At 44.4% G+C, this 22720-nt stretch overlaps 1 protein-coding gene across 1 annotated transcript; it reads left to right on the top strand.

Moving 5' to 3' along the window:
- Positions 1-338: 338 nt before the first annotated feature.
- On the top strand, positions 339-18393 carry LOC122541381 (uncharacterized). Its single transcript, XM_043678104.2, has 10 exons — positions 339-751; positions 2210-2515; positions 3040-3303; positions 4105-4218; positions 4409-4492; positions 4964-5077; positions 8706-8804; positions 10460-10558; positions 13252-13331; positions 15040-18393. Exons 1-10 carry the CDS (start codon positions 679-681, stop codon positions 15106-15108), a joined length of 1302 nt encoding a protein of 433 aa, XP_043534039.2. The 5' UTR covers positions 339-678; the 3' UTR covers positions 15109-18393.
- The last annotated feature ends 4327 nt before the right edge of the window (positions 18394-22720 follow it).

The following is a 22720-nucleotide window of genomic DNA, read 5'->3' as shown; positions in this document are numbered from 1 at the left end:
CAAAACCCATTTTTTAAAAAGTTGCATTTTCGGGTTAGCTGTTAACAATGATGATAGCTAGACAATATGTTGAAGGTATTAGCCCCCTGTGTCCTCTGTCTATGACCTGATGTTTAGATTGATTCTAATCTAAAAAGTGAGATAACAGAGTTTTACATGAATGTAGTGGTTTTTGAGCTCAGAGTTCTACATGAATTTAGTGGTTTTTGAGCTCAGAGTTTTACATGAATGTAGTGGTTTTTGAGCTCAGAGTTCTACATTAATGTATGTGGTTTTTGAGCCCTTTAATAAGGGCGGGGTTTGATTTGCAGTGAGCGTCATATGCGAGATAAATAAAAGCGAACCAGCGAAAGGCTCGGGGCTGGAGACTGGAGATGAAAGACAAAGGACAAAAAGCTGATTTTTGTTACAATATTTACGTGATATGTGGGAACGTCACTTCTAGAGTTGACCTGAGCCAGCTCTGGGTTATTTAATAATCTCGTAACAACAACAACAACAACAACAACAGCAGCAGCAAGGCGTTCAAACAACAAAAGTTTGGGAGCGGGACTTGGTGCAATTGGCTGCTTCCGCTGGGGATTTCCATCACTTTCTGGTATCAGCTGCTCGGTGTTTAAATCCCCAGGCATCGCGGCCTACTTCGGTTTGGAGTCTGAGCGGGATTCCTCCGTCCAGATGAATGATCAATTGGTCCTGAAAGTTCTGCTGGTGTCTTTCAGCCTGAAGCTGCTGATCTTCCGTGCGGCCGGTGAGGGGGTGCTGGGGGGGGGAAATGGGGTGGGTGAGGGGGTGCTGGGGGGGAAATGGGGTGGGTGAGGGGGGGAAATGGGGTTATAATGGAGTGAGTGAGTGAGCGGGGTGGGTGTGGGTGTGGGCACAGTGATTCCTGCAGGTTACCGCCCAGCAGTCAAAGCTTTACTCTCTGAACTTGCACCGAGCGGAATTCCTGGGCTGTGTGTTGCAGAATGTTTAAGCAGACCCTGGTCTGGTTAGGGGAGGTGGGGTGTTGGGTTATGGGCTGACAGGCGGGAGTATCTCTCGACTTCTGCGGGTGGGGAGACAGATGCAGCGGCACTTAGGACATACGAAAGCTGCACTCGACCTTTTTTAAATCAAATTGATCTGACGAGTTCTTTTATTTTCGTGAGCGGTAGAGAAGCCAACCAGCCCATGCCCACCGTCATCCCAAACTAAACTAGTCCCACCTTACCTGCTCCTGGCCCATATCCCTCCAAACCTTTTCACGTACTTATCCAAATGGCTTTTGATTGCACCCACGTCCACTTTTGCAGGCAGTTCATTCCAGACAGGAACCACTCTCCATTTTGTTTTAAAAAAAATGCCTTAATGCCATCTTTTACACTTCTGTCCTCTCCGTTTAAAAAAAAAATGACCACTCATTTTGAAATCCCCAATCCTAGGGAAAAAAATACACTTAACCATTAATGCCGTCTATATCCCGCATGATTTTATAAGCTTCTACAAGTCACATCCCAATCTCCCCATAAAACAGTATTGTATTCTTCCTGCGCGCAATACTGAATGTGGCTTTTAAACTGAACTCCTGCAAATAATATGAATTTGTGGGTTTTTGCAATATTTTTTACAAATAACGTCTCAATCCCTGTTGAGATTGAGGGCCTGGGGGTGCAGACTGGTAATTATCCTTGAGACCATAAATCAAATTCAGTTGAGAGGTGGAGCAGGCTAGATTGGGGTGGCATGGTGGCTCAGTGGTTAGCACTGCTGCCTCACAGCACTAGGGACCCGGGTTTGATTCCAGCCTCAGGAGATTTTGTCTGTGTGGAGTTTGCACATTCTCCCCGTGCCTGCGTGGGTTTCCAAAGATGTGCAGGTCAGGTGAATTGGCCATGGGATGCATAGGTTAGGTGCATTAGTCAGGGGTAAATGTAGAGTCATGGGGAATAGGTTTGGGTGGGGATACACTTCGAAGGGTCGGTGTGGACCTGTTGGGCCGAAAGGCCTGTTCCCACACTCGGGATTCTGATTCTAGATGGACAAAATAGCCTAATCCTGCTCTTTGGTCCTAGACTCCTATCCTTCTGCTGCTTTGTTCAGGTGAAAGATGGTGGATGGATCCTCTGTCATATTTATTGCTGTTTCTTCATAACTTTGAACTTGCATTGATTGATTGTGAATTGTAATAGCTTAAATGATTAAATATATTGTTTTTTATTTTAATCAGCTGGAAGGAAAGAAGTGTTTGGTGTCCGAGGTTCATCCATTTTACTGGACCCTGAATACACAGATGATCTGACCCACCATGGTATTGTATGGGCGTTCGATGGCGGCACGGGGAGTGTGATTAATATTGTGGATTACGTACCAGGCTATTACAAAGTACAACCAAGTAAACAATTCCAATTCCGTTTGGATTATAATCCATCGAATGGGTCTCTATTGTTAAAGAACCCCCAACCCCGTGACCAAGGGGTTTATACCTTTGCTGTGGATGGAAATTGGAAAGCGAGTGTAAATTTAAGACTTATTGGTGAGTGTTTCCAATTTTTCATTGCTTTGAAACTGAGATCTCAAGTAGCTAATCATTCATGAAGTGTTTGTACTGGGACACAAATGTGGCCTTTCAGCCCCTCGAGCCTGTTTCGCCTTTCTAATCATGGTCTATCCCTTGCCTCCACTTGCCCCTTTGTGACTTAGCTCCAAATTCCATCCCACAACAGGAAAATCTAATGTTCTCCATCTTGCAAATTCAGTTGATACGGCTATTGGTGAAGAGTTGAGGCCTTGGTTAGATCAGCCGTGATCTTGTTGAATGGCAGAGCAGGCTTGAAGGGCTGAATGGCCTACTCCTATCTCTTATTTTCTTTGATGCAGTAGAGTATGGAGCTGGGTGGCTTTGGAGGTGGACAGACCTTATGATGGGGTTATGCATCAGGAAATTCAGCTCTTGGTTGATGTTGTTCTGCTAAACCTGTGAAGGAGAGAGCTCCTTCAAGCAATGATGTCCTCGTCCTCGTGCTCAGATGTGTTTGTCCATTTTATTCTCTCCCACAGAGCCACTGTCAGAACCAGTGATCATTTCCAAATCTGTTAATGCCACCATCGAACTGACCTGTCAAGTGTCTTCGGGGAGACCAAGTTCCATTCTGTGGCGGACGGACTCTGACGTGATAGAGAGTGGCCAACACTATCAGCTGAGGGATAACAACAGCACGTTGATCATTTCTGAAGTCAGCAGATCAGACTGCAGAATCTACTTTTGTTCTGTGGAAAACCCAGTTAGCAAGAATACCACTTCATATTCTGTTGACGGTTTTGGTGAGTCAAGTCATCGGCCAAATCCATTGCCCTCGAAAACAAAACCAGGAGCTGCAGTTGCTGGAGAAACTCGGCAGATCTGGCAACTTTATGTGTAGAGAAGCTTTGAGCCCAGCGACCTGAAGCTCTGGAGAAGGGTCACACGACTTGGAAACGTTCACTGCTTTCCTTCCAAAGATGCTGCCTGACCTGCTAGGTTTCTCCCAACAATTTGTTTTAGTTTCACTTGCCCTCAGCGTGACTAAAGATATTAATCAGAAAATAACAACATTGCCTTTCTCCTAATTTGAAAATGTGCATAGGGTGGGATAGCACAATTGCCTGTCCTCGGATGCTGCCTGAATTGCTGTGCTCTTCCAGCACCACTGATCCAGAATCTGGTTTCCAGCATCTGCAGTCATTGTTTTTAACCAAACTGATAGTGTCCAATTTCCTCATGTAGACTCGTAACATTTACCTGGAAAATCTCAGTTAAGTTCTCTGTCTATCAGACAGATAACGTACTGTTGAAAACAGAACACTGATTCTGTATAATATGGTTCTGGTCTTGCAGTTGAGGTATATTACTGGTACTGGGTATCATACACTGCCTTTTTAAGTGCATCATATTTCATCTTGAAGGAGTCAGTGAGGGGAGAGGGAGAGACAATCAAATATTGCATTGGATGCTAAGTGCAAAAAAGTCCTATTTCAAACGCTCCAGACTTTCTCTTGCTAAATGTACTTTTGAAGAAAAAGCATCACTTTAGAGATAGCTTTGAATATGTTGTCATAAGTTTAAAATTTTCTCTATCTCCTCAGGTCTTTTACAACGTTATTATCTCACAAAGGGATTGTCTATTGCTGTTGCTCCTGCTGTTGTTACCACTTCCATCATTACCTGCAGAATTGCTTTCAGCTCCAATGCTGAAAAATGTAAGAACACCTTTACCAGAGTTTGGTGTCAAAAGTTTAAAAATGTCATATCTTAATAACCTGAGAAACAATGTGAAACTTGTAAAATGACACCGGCATTGTTTACACTGTGCTGTATTGTATGGAGTGAGTGATTTGAATGTGAAGATTATTTCCTTATGTTGATTTATGAATGTGCTTATTACTCTAGGTCTCCCCTTTCTCAAATATGGGTTACAAATCCTGGTGTATGTGTTTCTTATCGCACTGTTTGCGTATTGGATCGCTTTTGGAGGTATTGTATACGCTTCTGTTTCTTTGCTCTGAGTTTCTGCATTGTAGAAATATAATTGTATCTGGTTAAAGTCCAGTTGAAGATGTAAGTGGGCAAAGAGTTCTAACATCACTTTGCCAAACTGGCAATTTAAATTCCATACATTCCTCAAATTGAGGTCTGGCATTTTTTTTTATTTAAAAAAAGTCGCTTTTACTATAGACTTGTTCACCTAAGTTTGGAAACGTGCTATTGGTCCTTTAGCGTACTTACAAAGATCTTAAAATCAGACCTTAACATCTTAATTTCCTATTGTAATAATCCCACTCTGAAAGTCCAAATATTACACCTCCTGTATGACCCTCTGTGATTGTAAAATCCCTTTCATTATATGCTGGATATTACTGTTACATAGTGAAATAACCAGCAATGGTATTTGTTCTTTAATCTATGAAAGTGTAATTGTGTATGTGGTTTTAATCTATTCAACAGAAACGTCTACAATCGTGCTGGTGATGTTTGTAGTTTTGTGTCTGCTGCTAGTCCTGACTGTGTTATTGATAATGGCATCTTTTAGTAGGTTCAAGGATACTTTGAAGAGTAAAAGTAAGTTCAGCCATGCATTACACGCTTCTGTTATACTGCCTAAACACAAACACTGTTGACCTGTTGGGGGATGTAAATTGAGAGGGTGATCAAGGAACCTGTTTGATGTAGTGATTGAAATTTAGACTTGCTGCTTTTTGGGTGACTTTTTTTTTCCTTCTTTTGGAATTTTTTTTGATGGACTGAGTGAAGATGGTAGAGGGTTCACTGTGGATCCCAAGGAGATACCCAGTCCCTGCTGTTGCTTAAGCTGTCACTCTGAGTCAGGAAGACGCGATGGAGATTCACTTATACCCTCCTCTATCTTGTATATCACAGAATGGTCCTGAAGTAGGTGCTGGGTCTCCTTTTTCGTTTGTTTAAATTGCTGCTAGGCTTCACTGCAAAACTAAGATCAGAGGATACGTGCATCATTACCAAAGCAGAAGTAGATTGGGTGCAGGACCAAGTACCCAGAAATTGGTATAAAAAGCACCCATTTTATGGTTAGAAAGCAGACCACCGCACCCATTTCTACACTCCACTTTCTGATCATTGTCTACCCGAGGTATTCCATGCCGTATGCTTGATTGCAGGCCACAATAGGTTCAGAATGGAACATTGATATGACATTTCTTCTTTTGAATCATTGGTTAGTTTGGTCTATATAATTCTGTCTCTGTCTCTTGAGCATCAAGCTGCTAATAATGCTTCAATTACACTCTGGTGGGGAGCTCTCCTGTCTGTCCTCAGTACAGTACTGACCATTCCTCACCATTTCCAAGGATTGGAGATATTACCATTTTCAGCCTCTTTGGACCAACAAGAGTCTCTGTGTTGCAAGCTCCAGTCAACTAGATAATCACTGGTCAAGGTGTAAAGTCCCCAGTGGTCGACTGTCAGAATAGTTTTCCCAGAGTTGGAATGCCTAAGACTAGGGGGCATGCATTTGAGGTTCGAGGGGAAAAGTTCAAAGGTGATGTGTGGGTTAAGACTTTTAGTGGTCGGAGTCTGGAACACACTGCTGGGGTGGTGGTGGAGGCAGATCTATTAGGGGTGTTTAAGGGGATTGGAGGAAAGCACATGAAAATGCAATGAATGGTGGGATATGGAACAAGGGCAGGCAGAAGGGATTAGTTTAATTTGGTGCCACGGAGTGCCAAAGGCCTCTTCCTGTTCTATACTTCATAAACATGAATGAGAGCAGTCTGAGAATAAATGAAGTTCATGAATAAATCAAAAGTTATAGAATAAAAACAAATCACAATGCTGGAAATTTAAAACAAAGACAGAAAATGCTTTCAGGACTGGGGGTGAGGTGGGCTGAGGTGGTGGGTGTTGGGCTGTGATGGAGGTGAGAGGGAATTGGGTCTTGCTGACCTTGGTGTTCCCATGTATCTGCTGCTGTTGTCCTCGATGATGATGATGATGGAGGTAGTGTGTTTTGGAGGATGCTGTTACAGGAGCCTTGGTGAGTTGCTGCAGTCTCTTGTAAATGGTACACCCTGCGCTGCAGGGTGGCCAACCAAATGGGCTGCTTTGTCCTGGATGGTGTTGAGTTACTTGTGTTGTTGGAGCTGCACCTATCCAGGCAAGTGGGGAGTATTCCATCACACTCCTGACTTGGGGCCTTGTAGGTGGTGGGCAGGCTTCAGGGAGTCAGGAGGCTGGTTTTTCCCAACCTATTCTTGTAGCTACAGTATTTATGTAGCTTGTCCTGCTCCATTCTGGTATATTGTAACCCACAGGATGTTGACAGTGGGAGATTCAATGATTGTAATGCCATTGAACATCAAGGCTCAATGATTAGATTCTGTCTCTGTCTCTGGTTGAAGGTGGTCATGTTGTCCAACTCTTGCCATGTGTGCTGCACAGATTACTCCTAAAGTCTCAAATATTGAAGCAATACTGAACCTTGTGCAGTCATCAGCAAAGTTGTTTGAGTAATCTGAAGATGGTTGGGTCCAGTACACTCATCTGAGGAACTCTGGCACCAGTAAACCATTAAAGGCAGCCCTTGTTAAAACTATTCACTGTACTCGGGTTCATGTGGCAATAAAGGATATTGTACCATCAGAAGGATATGGAAGCTTTGGAGACAACATAGAAATGGTTTACCAGGATGTTGCCTAGTTTAGAGGCTATTAGCCATGAGGAGAGATTTGAGAAACTCACATGAACGTTAAAGGATGAGAGGTGACCTGATAAAAGCTTGCAAAACTGAGACTTGATAGAATGAAGAGTCTGAGTCCTTTCCCCAGGGTAGAAATGTCCGTTACTAGAGGATGTAGGTCTAGGTTAAGAGGGTAAGTTTAAAGGTGAGATGAGAGGCATATCTCCTTTTACACAGAAGATGGCAAGTGCCTGGAATGTGCTGCCAAAGGAGGTGGATACAATAGCAACACTTGAGGCATCTTCTCTGATTAAATAGAGAGACGGACAGCAGAGAGAGAAATGGTTTTTGGTTCAGAAAGGTGCCCTGTGCTGCTACAGTCTTGATGGGCTGAAGAGCCTGTTCCCTGTTCTAACAACAGTTGTCGTCTTTTGTGTCCGATGTGACTTGAACCAACGGAGAGTTATCCGGCAGTTCAGATTGACCTAGTGCTGAGTAATCCAGCTCTTGCAGACCCACCTACAGCAGCATACACACCTATCAATGAGTTAAATTACATGGTCCATTTGGTGGATGTTTTAAAGGATCATTGTTGGCCAGAAAACTGGGACCGCTCCCCTTCCACGGGCTCCTTTATAAACAATATTTTTGTTTTGGATTGGGTTTATAACGACCGCACCTCCTGACAGTCCCTCACACCCTCAAAGTTGCACTGACTTGCCACCCTCAGTTATGTGCTCCAGTGTAACAAGTGAGGTTGAACACCTTATCCCCTGGCCTTTTGAAGTGAGGCTGGTATTAATTGAGCCAGGGCTGAACCTACAGAGGGACCACAGAACCAGTAAAGGAGAATAGTGCAGTAGATGGTCCTGCTCCTGGGATGGCTACAGTGGGGAACCAGGGGCGCACACTGAAAATGCTGGAGAAACTCAGCAGATCTTTCGAACTCCTTGCCACAGAAAGCTGTGGGGGACAGTCTTCATGTTAATTTAAGGCTGAAATAGATTCTCAATTAATAGTGGAATCAAGGGTTATGTGGAACAGGCACGACAGTGGAAGTAAGGAATGTCCGATCAGCCACAATCCTATTGAATGGTGGGACAGGTTTGAGGGGCTGAATGGCCTACTCCTGTTCCTATTCATAACTCCTCTTCTGATCTAAGGAAGAGTCATACCCGACTCAAAATATTAACTCTGGTTCTCTCTCCATAGAATCCACCAGACCTGCTGCATTTTCTGTGATTTGTTTTAGATTTCCACCTTTTTTATGGCATCCTTCACTTATTTATTAATTTAAAAATTAAACAGATTAAACATTCAGCAGATTGGCAAGGAGGTGTGCTTCCCCCTCCCTCTCCAACCTTCATGTAGTCACCAAATCCAGGCAATCCCATAATCCCAAGCACTGGATCAGCAAAACCTTCTCTAACCTTTTTTTAACCAAATGCATTTGTCAGCTGCACTGCAGACAGCAGGATTTGAGTGCCTCTGTCAGCCAAGAGTGTTATGGTGTAATTCTGTTTTATTTGTTACCAGCTTGCATTTTGACAGTTCTGGGTCTGTTGGCCACGTCAGGTGAGATCGCTGTGTTGTGTCTGACCGTATCCTTGATTGCGGAAGTCACTTCACCAGGCGGTGAGTTTGCAATGTTTAAAATTTATAGCTAACAAATCATCAGTTCGGAAAGTAACATATCTCATCGGAAACTGATTAGATTCCCTACAGTGTGGATACAGGCCCACCAGTCCACACTGGCCCTCCAAAGGGTAACCCACCCAGACCCGTATCACTTTGAGAGAAAGGGGCTGCCATTCTGGAATTCCTAAACTAAATTCAGAGGGGACTGAGGACTTGTCATTCCAATTTCTGCTTTTCAACCTTTCTCTTGTGAATTAATCGTGGATCATTCAGCATGAATATTAGGATCAGCAGTGTGGAATACCTTTGAGTATAGAGGCCCTTTACAGAGCTGGTGTCTCTTATCCAGGAGGAAAGCACAATGCTTTATTGACCCTGGCCCACTCAGTGGACAGTTCAGCTGGGGACCAAGTTGGTATTTCAACCTTTTTTGAGCTCCTGTTGGAAAGGATGTTGGCCAGGGCACAAAGTGGTTTAAAAACTCTGACGCAGGCAGTGGTTTAAAACTCTGACACAGAACCTGTGGGTTACTGCAGCTTGAACATGTGTGAAGAGGTGAACCTGGTAACGGTCATGTGCTCGGTGCCTGCTGCCTGCACCAAATAAGGAATGCAGTCTTGGTACTTGATTGGAGGATCCAGCACTTAGTAACAATGCAGAGGTCCCTGATTGGAAGAAGCCGACAAGATAATCAGGGATAAAATGGAGCATGACTGAATCTCTGTTGTATAACTGCAGAGAGAAACGCCATCTGAGTGACCCCTGGAGGCCAGGGTGGAGACTGCAAAGGAATGGTCAGTTGGCTGTGCTGGACAGTGTCACCTCCGTATTTCAATTCAGTGCAGTATTAGATTAGCAGGAGGGTGACGAGTGGGTTTCCCTTAACTGTTTACAATTTGGGAATTTGTTTTTTTGACACTTTTGAGAATAAAAGCGTGGATTGGTTAAGTTGAAGTGTGCTGTGGACCTTCTACACTTTCACTGAGGTTAACACTTCTATAAGACAGACTGGCAACAAAGACATTTGGGGAAAATATTTGAATTGAAAGACACCAAGACTAGAGCCTGTGATTATCTGGTGTTTGTTTCTATGCATGGCACAGTGGCTCAGTGGTTAGCACTGCTGCCCCATAGCACCAGGGTCCCAGGTTCGATTCTACCCTCTGGTGACTGCTTGCCTGTGTAGAGTTTGCACATTCACCCCGTGTCTGCGTGGGTTTCCTCCCACAGTCCAAAGATGTGCAAGTCAGGTGAATTGGCCGTGCTAAATTGTCCATAATGTTAGGTGCATTAGTCAGAGGGGGAATGGGTCTGGGTGCGTTACTCTTCGGAGGGTCGGGTTGGGCTGAAGGGCCTGTTTCCATGTTGTAGGGAATCTAATCTAATCTAATCTAATCTGTGATCCAAGTGAATTTGAATTAACCTACTTTCTGTTCTGGCATCAGGTTAATGATGCATGGTTTGATCATGTGTTTTGGATAATGGATCCTATTCCTGTTAACGCTACTAGTTGGCAGCATTCCCATTCAAACATTCCAAATACATTGTGTGCTGCATAAAGCCACAGAATTTGTTTCATCAAATTGGGCTAATTGTAACTGTGTTTTGGATATTTTTAACAATGATTGATTGATTTTTGATTTATATTACAGATAAAGGATGTGAACTAGCAGCCAAGCTACGATCAAACTTTACTATTGCTGCCTACGTGTCAATCGCTTTCCTATTGGCCCTTATACTTCACGCTATACGTAAGTTGGGGGGTGCAGGCTGTATCAAAAGTATTGGTGTGGATGCAAGGGACTCAGATTTTCCACTCCGCTCACTCCTGACCACCACTGGTGGAGCTTAGCTGGAGAAACTCTGTATATTTAGCCCATAGTTATCCAGCGACCAACTTTGAATTTAACAGAAGTTGAGCTGAGAGTATGAAATTCACTTGATTGATGAAAATAGAAGAAATGCAGATGCTGGAAATCTGAAATAAAACCAAAAGTTGCTGGGGAAAACTCAGCAGGTCTGGCTGCATGTGTGGAGAGAAAGCAGTGTTAACGTTTCTTCCGAACGGAGTAGTTTAAGAATGGTCTTTCTGCTGAAGATCGGAGTGGGGAGGCTAAAGGAGTGAGTAGGTAGGTGGAAATGGAGGGATGAATATCTGAAAGCAAGGGAGAAAGAAAAGATAAGGACTGAGTGGGAGAGAATGGGTTGGTTGTGCTAAAAGCAGCCCATGTCATGACAGGGCGTGGGGATGGGGTAAAAACCTGGAGGAAGGTATTATTGACTGGGTTTTTTTCCCTGGCACACTATCCTCCATCCCTCTGTCTACCTGATTTCTCTCTCTCTCTCTCTCTCTCTCTCTCTCTCTCTCTCTCTCTCTCTCTCTCTCTCTCTCTCTCTCTCTCTCTCTCTCTCTCTGCTAATCCCCACACCCCTGTCATTTAACATATACAACACTTTATCTGTTCTAAATGCTTTCTCTCTGCAGATACCACCACACCTGCTAAGTTTCTCCAGCAATTTTGTTGGGGTTTGTTGTCACTAGTATCACTGCCCTGGTTCGTGTCAGAAGTTCTGGAGTGGCAGGTTCTCACCAAACTTCTTTATTCTTGCATTTGCCACAGGAACTTTGTATGATTGAAAGGGCTGCCGTTTCCCAGCCCGACTGTGTGACACACTGGAGCTCCCTTCAGCCCAATAAGTCCACACCGACCCTCTGAAGAGTAACCCACCCAGACCCATTTCCCTCTGACTAATGCACCTAACATGATGAGCCATTTAGCACGGCCAATCCACCCTGACCCACACATCGTTGTGACCGTGGGAGGAAACCCACGCAGTCGCTGGGAGAATGTGCAAAGTCTGTTTGTGTGGAGTTTGCACAGTCGCCCAAGGCTGGAATCGAACCCAGGCCCCTGGTGCTGTGAGGCAGCAGTGCTAACCACTGAGCCACAGTGCCACCTCAATTGTCTGTGGACTTTGCACATTCTTCCCATGTCTGCGTGGGTTTGCTCCGGTTTCCTCTCCCAACCCAAAGACTTGCAGGTTAGGGTGGATTGGCCATGCTAAATTGCCTATTGTGTTCAGCAATGTGGTTAGGTGCATTGATCTGGGGTAATTGTAGGGTAGGGGAATGGGTCTGGGTGGCTTAGTCTTCAGAGAGCTGGTGTGGACTTGCTGGGCCAAATGACCTATTCCCACACTGGAGGGATTCGAAAGGTAACACACTTTGCGTGCTGGTTCATAGTCCCTTCAAATTAGTCACAGGTAGATAAAACTGTGAAGGTGTTTGGTATGCTTTCCTTTATTGGTCAGGGCATTGAATGTAGGAGTTGGGAGGTCTTGTTGTGGCTGTACAGGATGTTGATTAGGTCACTTTTGGAACATTGTGTGCAATTCTGGTCTCCTTCCTATATTGTGAAACCCGAAAGGGTTCAGAAACTGTTTACAACAATGTTGCTGGGGTTGGAGGGTTTGAGCTTTAGGGAGAGGCTGAATAGGCTGGGGCTGTTTTTCGCTGGATCGGTGGAGGCGGAGGGGTGACCTTACAGGTTTATAAAATCATGAGGGGCACGGATCAGGTGAACAGACAAATCTTCCCCCACCCCCCTGAGATGGGGAGTCCGGAACTAGAGGGGCATAGGTTTGGGGGTGAGAGCAGAAAGATGTTCAAGGGACCTAAGGGGGTAACATTTTCACGGCGAGGGTGGTACATGTATGGAATGTGCTGCCAGAGGATGTGGTGGAGGCTGGTACAATTACAGCATTTAAAAGGCATCTGGATAGGTATATGAATAGGGAGGGTTTAGTGGGATATGGGCCAAGTGCTGGCAAATGGGACTAGATTAAGTTAGGATGTCTGGTTGGCATGGCTGAGTTGGACAGAAGGGTCTGTTTCCATGCTGTGACTGTATGACTCAATCATTTTGAATTTAGGACGATGAAATCTATTAATTGTGTGCAGCGAATTTGGCTGAATTGAGTCCTGCTTTCCACTGCTGAAACAGTCTCCAGGATAATGCTGGAATTCAGATATCCATTTCATGTAACAGTGATTTTGTAACAGATTGAGCGTGTGGTGGAATGTCCATTCATGACTGAAGTTCTTGATTATACCTTTATTACTTTTGTCCATGAGCTCTTGTTTCCTTTTTTCTCTTGCCAAACCTGGTTCTCTGCTTTTGCTGGCACATTTGTTTGCCAATTAGAACATCGCCAGTCCAGCTGAGACCAAAGGACATGATCGTTCAAGACTTAAGAAGCTTCTGAAAAGTTCCTTTTACTATTTTGGCTGAGGAATTTGGAGGGTAATTTCACAGCCTGTCGAACCGAAAAGGTTAAAGGACAATTAGTTTGGGGAATATTTTTCATGTGGATTGATTTTAGAATGGTTTATTGAAATTCCTTGCTCATTTCACTTACTCACTGATCCGTTCACTGTCAACAGTAACAAAGTGGAATAAAAGGAGATCGAGAAATCAACCTCCAAATCTTGATGCAAACAACGTGGATGGGCAGGAGAAAGGTGTAAGTATTGGTAGCAGATACAAGTGGCAATTTAGAAACAGATGGCACTGTGAATCTTTCTGTAAATGAGCTTTTGTCTTGACTTCACATCTTTCATTGTAGTCAGAAATGGACATGTTTTGCTGCTGCATGAGGAATTTTCAGGGAGAATAGGGATCTCCCTACAGATAGCGGAGCCTGGGTGTTTGCATGGCTAGGATGAACACACAAACCTGCTGGAGATCACAGCAGGTCAGCCAGTATCCATGGGGGGGAGAGAGCGTGAGCTAATGTTTCAAGTCTCTTAACTCTTCTGATTTCAAGCAGTGATGTTTGATCCACAGATAAAGGATTCTTTTTTTTCCCCCCTCTGTTACGTTCTGTCCATCATTTAACGGAAATATCTAAATGTCACATTGCTGACATAAGATACAAGATTGGATGAATAGTGGAACATTGGAAAAGCATTATGCCATTCATCCAGACGTTCCTGATAAAAGGCTTTTGTCCAAAACGTCCAATTTTTGTTTCTCTCTTGCTCCTTGGATGCTGCCTGCCCTGCTGTGCTTTTCCAGCACCACTCTAATCTTGACATTCTTCTGGACAGGGCTGCTCTGCTGTGCACTACAGTCGTGACTGATTGGATGCTTCAATGCTTTTTTACTCCTTCCCCTTTCCCTCCCCTGCCCCAATCCCATAATCCTTCACGCCACTGTCAATCCGAAATCTATCAATCACTGTCTTTACAACACATTCAATAAGTGAGCTAACCATAGCCCCCTGTGGCAAAGAATTCCAAAGGTTCACAACCCTCTAAATAGATTTCTCCTCCTCTTAGTCCAAAATGGTTTCCCCTTTTTGTATTTTAATTTTAATTTTAATTTTAAATTTATACCTCCTTTAGTTGTAGACTCCCCAACCAGAGTGCTTGTGTCTGCCCTGTCTATCCATAGTGTTTTGTTGGTTTCAATGAGGTCCCCTCATTCTGTGAAACCCCAGGCCCACTTTGTCCAATCTGTCTTCATCGGACAGTCCTGCTATCTGGGGATCAAGTCTGGTGAGCTGCCTTTCTGTGCACCAATGATTTCCTTTTCTGGAGTCCAAAAGTGCACGCAGCATTCCAGATGAAGTCAAACCAGGCTTCTATACAATTGAAGCAAGATGAAGGAGCAGTGCTCCGAAAGCTAGTGCTTCCAAATAAACCTGTTGGACTATAACCTGGTGTTGTGATTTTTTTTTTTTAACTTTAAGTCCCCTTGCCTTCCTAACAGTTTGCTGCATCTGCATGTTAACCTTCAGTAGCTTATTGACAAGATGGACATGGGAAAAAATGTTTTCCCCTTGTGGAGAGTCGTGAGCAAGTTTGGGGGGGGGGGGGTCATAGTTTTAAAAACAAGCGATGGCCAATTAAAGGGAGGGATGAGGAAAGTTTAAATCCCGAGGGTTGAGATCCTGAGGATTTTCTGCCCTTTTTTTTTTTAAAAGGCTGTGGTGGCTGGAGGGGTAGGGAGGTTGGACACTTGACATGAGAAGGGAAATGTTGCAGGGACACTGGGCATCAGAAGAGTCACAGATGTGGGTAGAAAGAGACTGGACAAGGGAGAACAGGATTGGAACCGAATAAGTTCAGTCTGCTTCTGCCCACGAAAGGCTGGTTTTCTGGGACAGTCCAACTTAGTCGATGGCTAACATTTTTTTATGACATTTTTTTGTGTTTTTTTTCCTCTAGGAACTGATTGACCTGGGTAAAGAGAAGCTTTCATCTGAGAGTACTGTTTCCACTGAAGAATTACCTTAATTGGGGCTACTGTTCCCAGTGACCAACTGTCCTGGAGCACTGTTACAGCTTGAGGGGCGCGCTCTCTCTCTCGCGCGCTCTCTCTCTCTCTCTCTCACGCGCTCTCCAGGATACTGCAGATGCTGGAGATTAGAGTCCAGATGAGAGTGGGGCTGGAAAAGCCCAGCAGGTCAGGCAGCATCTGAGGGGCAGGAAGATTGATGTTAACGAAGGGCATTTTTGCCTGAAACATTGCTGGGGCCCCTGACTCTGGTAGCTCACCAGAAAATGACAACAGGTACCTTGGAATTTATATCTACTGCCCTTCAGTTTGGACTCCATTCCTGCTCAGGACCTTTTTTCCCCAATCGTAAGAAATGGGGGCAGCAGTGGGTATTCAGTAAGACTGTGTGGCTGCTCTGAGTCTGAACTTAATTCTACTTCCCAGTCTATCTCCACACTTCAATTTCACCCTCTCTGCCCTCTAAAACTTGCTACCTCAACTGTCTACCTCAACCGTGACTGTATTGTATGATCTAGCCTCCAATTCTCTGGAAGAAACGTCCAAAGTCTAATGCTTCTGAGGAGGGAACACCATCTCCCTAGATCTGTCTTAAAATGGGGACCTCTCATTGTTTTAACTACACTAGGTAGTTCCAGATTTCCCTAGACAGGTTAACCTCAGTTTGTCATCTGTCGTGGTGCCCTCCCTCAGAATATTATTCTATCGTTTCAATGAAAATGTGTTTCATTTTTTTAAAACGGCTTTTATAGAAATGCTAACAGTTTGATATGGACTGAATGCAAAGTGCTAATAGACAGGGCTGCCGTAATTGTCCTTCTCAGGAAGAGCGACTAGCGCCCATTATTAGAACAATAGACTTCCGTGCAGACATTGAAACTGACACTGTCTGCGCTGAAACTGACAATGACCGTGCTGAAATTAACAACAAAAGCTGCACGAGAACTGACGATGACTGCATCGAAATGATTCTGCAATATTTTTACAGTAAACAAACCATGTTACAGAGACAATAACCTCATCACTCACCTATTATATCATAACGTATGAAAGTGTTTTGACATGTGCTCCGGGACAAGAGAAGACTCTCAGCTGACCACAGTGTTGGTGTCTTTCTCTCCCTGGAGCTCCGATATTTCCTTGTGCAACAAACTGTCATTGAACCACAACTCTGACTCCAAGGGTGGTGTTTTTTCCCAATACCTAACTCATCCTTCCTTTAGGTATTACCCTAAGCCAACAACTCCCCGTGGTCTTCCTGACCAGTGCTTCTCATTTCTCCTCTTCCCCATCCCTATTTTTTCCCCCTCCATGTCTCTCCTCCAACATTGTGCCTTCCTCCTTTTTCGTCTCCAGCCTCCACCCCTTGCTCCCCTCCACCTTCCACCCCTTTCTCACCCTCCCCTCCTTTCTCTCCCCTTTCCCCTCCTTACCTCTACCACCCTCACCTTCCACCGTTTTCCTCCTCCCTCCCCTGCCCCAATCTCTGGCCCGTCACTCCAAGTCCCCTCGCCATCTCCTCCCCCCTCCAATCTTCCACCCCCAGCCTCTACCTCTACTTCTCAAGCCAGCACTTATTCTCTGCCCCTGATCGTGCTGAGATTTCTTTGTGTGTCGTCCCCTCCTTTTTCGGTGTTGTCCATTCCCTTGCTAGGTGTGGTGCTGATGAAACTAACAGCGAACATTTCTAGTTGCACTTGTGATGACAGTAGAGAACAGAGTTCCGAAACCCCTGAAAGTCTCCCTTGTGCCAGTTACTCTCACAGCCATGTTGAAGGTAAATACGTATGGGAAACCACTTTGCCCTGAAATGGAGACAATTTCTGTGTGCTGTTCTTTTTAACTGGGTCAAATTGAACAGAAAACAAAACAAAGTTGTTAGTTAGACGTCCCACATGTTAGAATGTATTCCCAGAATCCCTACACTTGGTATGGCAGAGCCTGTGTACCCTTGACAAAGGAGCATGTGATGTCTACTAACACCCTTGAACTGTTCAGGGAGAAATGGGCACCACAGGGTGCGGAGTGCTTTATTTCCCCCCCTCCAACTCTATTTTGATTGAATCCCTGCCCTCCCCCCCTCACCGTTTCGATCACACAACATTGCCCGTTCATGTGAAGGGCACTGCTTGTCACTGGCCACTTGAGTGTTTCCTTTCTTCCTGGTGGTGGGAATCGAATAAAGATTTGTGTTTTTTAGATTAGATTAGATTACAGTGTGGAAACAGGCCCTTTGGCCCAACAAGTCCACACCGACCCGCCGAAGCGAAACCCACCCATACCCCTACATTTACCCATTACCTAACACTACGGGCAATTTAGTATGGCCAATTCACCTGACCCTGCACATCTTTAGACTGTGGGAGGAAACCGGAGCACCCGGAGGAAACTCACGCAGACACGGGGAGAACGTGCAAACTCCACACAGTCAGTCGCCTGAGTCGGGAATTGAACCCGGGTCTCTGGCGCTGCGAGGCAGCAGTGCTAACCACTGTGCCACCGTGCCGCCCACTAATTGCACCTGTTGTCTTTAACTGCGTCTCTCATCATGGGTATATTAGAAAAAAAACATTTTAAAAAACAGGTGATTAGGTACCAACGGGTGTGGAGTGTTTTGTTTTCCCCTCTGACTCTTGATTTAATCCCTGCCTTCCCTTAAAAAAAAATTAGAATCTCTACACAGAATAGTAAGCCCAACAAGTCCACACCAACCTCAGAGTATCCCACCTAGACCCATTCTCCTACCCTACATTTCCCCTGACTACTGCACCTAATCTACATAATCCCTGGACACTATGGGGAAATGTAGCATAGCCAATCCACCCTAACCTGCATGTCTTTGGACTATGAGAGGAATCCCACATAGACGCGGGGGAATGTGCAAACCTCGCACAGATAATTGCCCAAGGCTGGAATCGAACCCAGGTCCCTGGTGCTTTGAGGCAGCAGGGCTAACCACTGAGCCACCCCTTCATGTACATAGGGTGAATGTGACTGGCAAGATAATGCACTGATCTCGATCATCTGGTGAAAAGGAGCCAGTTAAATAAAGAATCTTGAATAACTGAGCTCTCCTATGGAGTTCTGCTTTAACTTTTCTATGCACTTTCCATGTTTGACCCTGAGCCTTTCAAGGAATCTTATACAGGGATAGTTTATAACAAAGCTACTGAATCTGCAACCAGACCAGCATGTAGAGCTATAAAATATGACCATTTCTGAATTGTGTTTGTAAGCATTATGGTGTATATTTATTTAATAAACCAAAGAAACTTGACAAAGTCTGACTGTGAGTCTTGTGCTAACTCACCCGAGATTGGGCAATGTTTATTGTATGCAGGTAATTGTGAATAGTGCTGATACACTGTCATTATAGGGATTGATGAAATGAGTGGTCATTCCTGAAGAACAACAGCCTCTGATAATCCTGCGGTGCATTAAGGGCATTCCGGCACTAGGCTGGACACCAGGGAGTGAACTTTTTAAAAATTATTTGTTCATGGCACATGGGCGGTGCTGGCTGGGTCAGCAGTTCTTGCCTGTCCCTCGTTGCCCTTGGATAGGTGGTGGTGAGCTGGAGTCCATGTGCTAAGGGCAGCACAAGGAGCATAGCTTTAAATTGAGGCGTGATGGATATAGAGCTTAAAAATGTGTTGCTGGAAAAGCGAAGCAGGTCAGGCAGCATCCAAGGAGCAGGAGAATCGACGTTTCAGGCATAAGCCCTTCTTCAGGAATCCTTTGGATCATGGCATATAGGATGGATATAGGACAGATGTCAGAGGTAGTTCCTTTACTCAGAGAATAGTAGGGACATGGAGCGCACTACCTGTAACAGTAGTAGACTCGTCAAATTTAAGAGCATTTACATGGTCGTTGGTTAGGCATATGGACAAGAATACAATAGTGTAGAATAGATGAGCTACAGGTCGGAGGAACATCGAGGGCTGAAGGGCCTGTTCTGTGATGTAATGTTTGATGTTCTGTGTTCTATTACATATTGAAAGGGAGTGATATGAGCTTCATTTGTCCACATTTTACTGACCACATGGCAGGCACATCATAACAAATGGGCGATTACATTAATAATGTGTGCCCAGTGTGGTGGGAGGGAGAACATGTCAGGAGCTTCAGCAGGCACATCTAAAAATCTAAAGATGTCAACACAGTAAGGCTCCAACACAGGAAGCAGCGTTTGATAGAGCGAGTGAGATGATCCCACAGCTAACACATCAGGTTAAAGTTGAATGATTTTTTTAAATACAGAATCCCTACAGTGCGGAAACAAGCCCTTTGGCCCAACAAGTCCACACCGACCCTCTGAAGACTACTCCCACCCAGTCCCATCCCTTTACATTCCCCTTGATTAATGCACCTAACCTATGCATCACTATGTGCAATTTAGCAAGGCCAATCCACCCTAACCTGCACATCTTTGGACTGTGGGAGGAAACCGGAGCAAACCCACGCAGACACGGGGAGAACGTGCAAACTCCACACAGACAGTTGCCCGAGGCTAGAATCGAACCCAGGTCCCTGGTATTGTGAGGCAGCAGTGCTAACTGCTGGGCCACCATGCCACCCCACTTGTACACTGGGGAAACCAGTGAAAAGCTTCAACTATCACCATGGCCTGGTGCCACTTTGAATAGCTTAAAAATAAGGAAAAAGATAAAACTAGAGGAGAGTCCATCTTTGCCATGAGTCCTGAGGCAGCTTACCAACAAGCCTGTGCCGTCACACCTCTCCCACTGCCACCACCTTGACCTACCAATGTCAGAGTCACCAGTTTTCTGGCGCCATCGTTTTACGGCTGGGCTTACCTTGCTGACGCCGGGCCCTTCGCTGGACCCACCCTCGGCCCTTCGCTGATGAAAGGTAAGGAGAAAAGGAAGTGAAGGGAAAGAAAAGAAACAGAAGACGAGGAAAGGAGCAGATGAGCCGCATACGGGAGCTTCCCGGGTTTTGACTGAGCTCCTTGTTTTTTTGAACAATGCAGAGTACTCGCTTGTCTTGTCTTTACTGATGGTTTTCATGTAAATGAAACCACCTGATGAAGGAGCAGCGCTCTGAAAGCTAGTGCTTCCATATAAACCTGTTTGACTATAACCCTGGTGTTGTGTGATTTTTTTAACTATGTAAATGAAGAATATTTTATATAGACTGTTAAGGATCAGACCCGACCCTCTCAAAAATATTTTAACAAGGTGGCTTACCTTTTCCTTATTTCTAAGGCAAATGTGAGGTGTCGTGTTCTGGAGACAATACAACTGGTCAAACTGCTGGACGTTAAGCGAAAATGCATTTATTTAAACATGATGGTTAAAATACAAACAAAAGAAAGAAGAACTTAGAGTAACGTAACTATATTAGAAAATCTGTTATGTAGATGGACTGTACCTTTCAGAGAGTTGGAAGCTAGCAGAACTATCTGACACAGCACCAAGTGGTTCAACAAGATATAATGTAACATTTGGTGTAACAACTCAATTAGTTGGCTGCCTGGAGATGACAAACTGAATTCGATTTAGGCCAATCAGTTTAAATTATACCCCCAAAAAATACCAAACTCCAATCCAGTTTGAATTGAGTATATTGGCAATCTTAAAAAGCCAATGACACAATCTGATGCTTTGTGGGTATAAGACCAGGAAAAATGAACAGTTGGGAGGAGAGCTACCAAGCCACCAACATCTGCAGACTGCCCAGAAAAATAGCTCTCTTAAAGTTACCTTTATCAATTAGTAACCTGCGAAACAGTAATTCCCCGGAAGAAGAAAAGAAGACAAAGGAAGATATAAAGAGAAGATTCGACATCTAGCTGGTTTTGAAAATTTGAATTTTGGTCAATCTTAATTGGAGGTTTTATCGGACTATTATTGTAGAAGGGGAAGGTAAAAGCTAGGTTAGAGGAAGGAGTTGTGAATAGTTGTTAGTTAATTATTATCTGTTATACATTAAGAAATGAAGTTGTTAATTTTTACTTTAAATGGTTCTTGGCCTCTGGAATTTTCACAGATTACCACATGGCATAAATCTTTTCGGTGTTGCTGGGTTAAATTAAGCAGGAGGGTTTACCCTGTGTCGTAACACCCTTAACAGATTAACAGGTATAATAACTGTTACTAATTAACTGTTCTTTTATCATAACATCCCTCAAACATGCTCCTTGCCAAGTAAAGGTCAAATTCAGAGAAATAGATTTGTCTGACAGGTAACCCAGCAACAGAGACAAATCCCAGCTTCGAGCTATAACTGAGAGAGGGAAAAGATAACTTCTACAGCTTCTGTCCTGCTGAGGCTCCAACAGCAACTGCTTAAAGATAAACCTAAAAACTAAAAAGACATCTCGAAAGTCTATTCTGTGAGAGCTGGGCCATAATGGAGCCAGGCTGTCTCCATTACCCCAACCTTCTAAAATAAAACAAGTCCTCACAAGCTGTTTACTTTCTTACAGGCAACTCAATGCTTCACATTCAATCTCTCTTAAAAAAGCAGCACAAAATAATCTCTGAAAGCCACAATATCGACACAAAACAAACATTTAATGACAAGCCAGCAAGTGAGGGTGATGAAGGTAGCCACAAAAGACTGAAGGTTACTCATGAACAGGCTCTGAAATAAATCTTTATCATCTCTCTGAGGTGCTATATGGGAAAGAACAATAACAATAAAGCTGCTGGCAATCCTCTGTGACCTGCTTTATAACAGGTCGGCCGACCATGTGAGCAGGTCACTTACACTAACAGCAATGGGCAGAGTGTCAGGCAGAAGGTGGCGCTAGAGTATCATAATCATGGAACAAACCAGCCAGATGTCAATGGACCACACACAGGATTGGTATTGAGTGTAGGAGCTCCCTGAGCTCACTTGCAAAAGTGGAGATGCCGGTAACTGCCGCATTTCATAACCAGAGCGTCCTGCCAACAACTAAAGTCAGTAGCAACACCGACTGCAGCACTGCATTTCTGAGACCTCCCCCCCCCCCCAATTGTAGTCGAATCAGAATCAGGTACTAACATAGGAACAGGCATAACCCTCTCTATCTAATTCAAAGCCTTCCTGACAGCAATAGCAAATCTCCCTGCAAGGGTATCAGCCCCAATCCTGTGAGTGTTACCCTTTTACCTTGTGGTAAAATGAGACTGGGCTAAGACAGGCAGGGAAGTAAAGGTTATAACAAAACAATTACAACTCCCATCTGCCCCAGAACCACTCCCAATGACTCAGAAATCCAACACACTCCCTTCTATGCTAAATCTCCAGATGCATGTTCAATTGGTCACTCTTTCTCTAACTATCCTCACTTGCACGTGTTTGGCCAATCTGCTTGCTTATGTCATCGGTACCATCCGAGAGTTTGCCCTCTCTCAGAGGTATGTCTACAAAGATTCTCTGACCCTCGAAGCAGGGAGGCAAAATACCAACGGAGTCACATCGAACCTTGCAGAAACACCTGAACTCAACCTTTTTAAGTTGGTGTCAATGAATTTGACTGGAGCACAAAGGGTGTCCACAACTTCATGTATGCTACAAGATAGATAATCCACTCAGCCAAGCTGCCCTGCCATACTTCAACATTACAAAGTCACTATAAGTAGAATAAATGACCAG

This window comes from Chiloscyllium plagiosum, unplaced genomic scaffold (genome assembly GCF_037043375.1).
Source record: "Chiloscyllium plagiosum isolate Xiang-an unplaced genomic scaffold, Cpla_swu_hap1 HiC_scaffold_35, whole genome shotgun sequence".
In the NCBI taxonomy this organism is placed as follows: domain Eukaryota; kingdom Metazoa; phylum Chordata; class Chondrichthyes; order Orectolobiformes; family Hemiscylliidae; genus Chiloscyllium; species Chiloscyllium plagiosum.
Note: the sequence above shows the minus strand (reverse complement) of the source record. Positions and strands in the feature narration are given on the sequence as shown.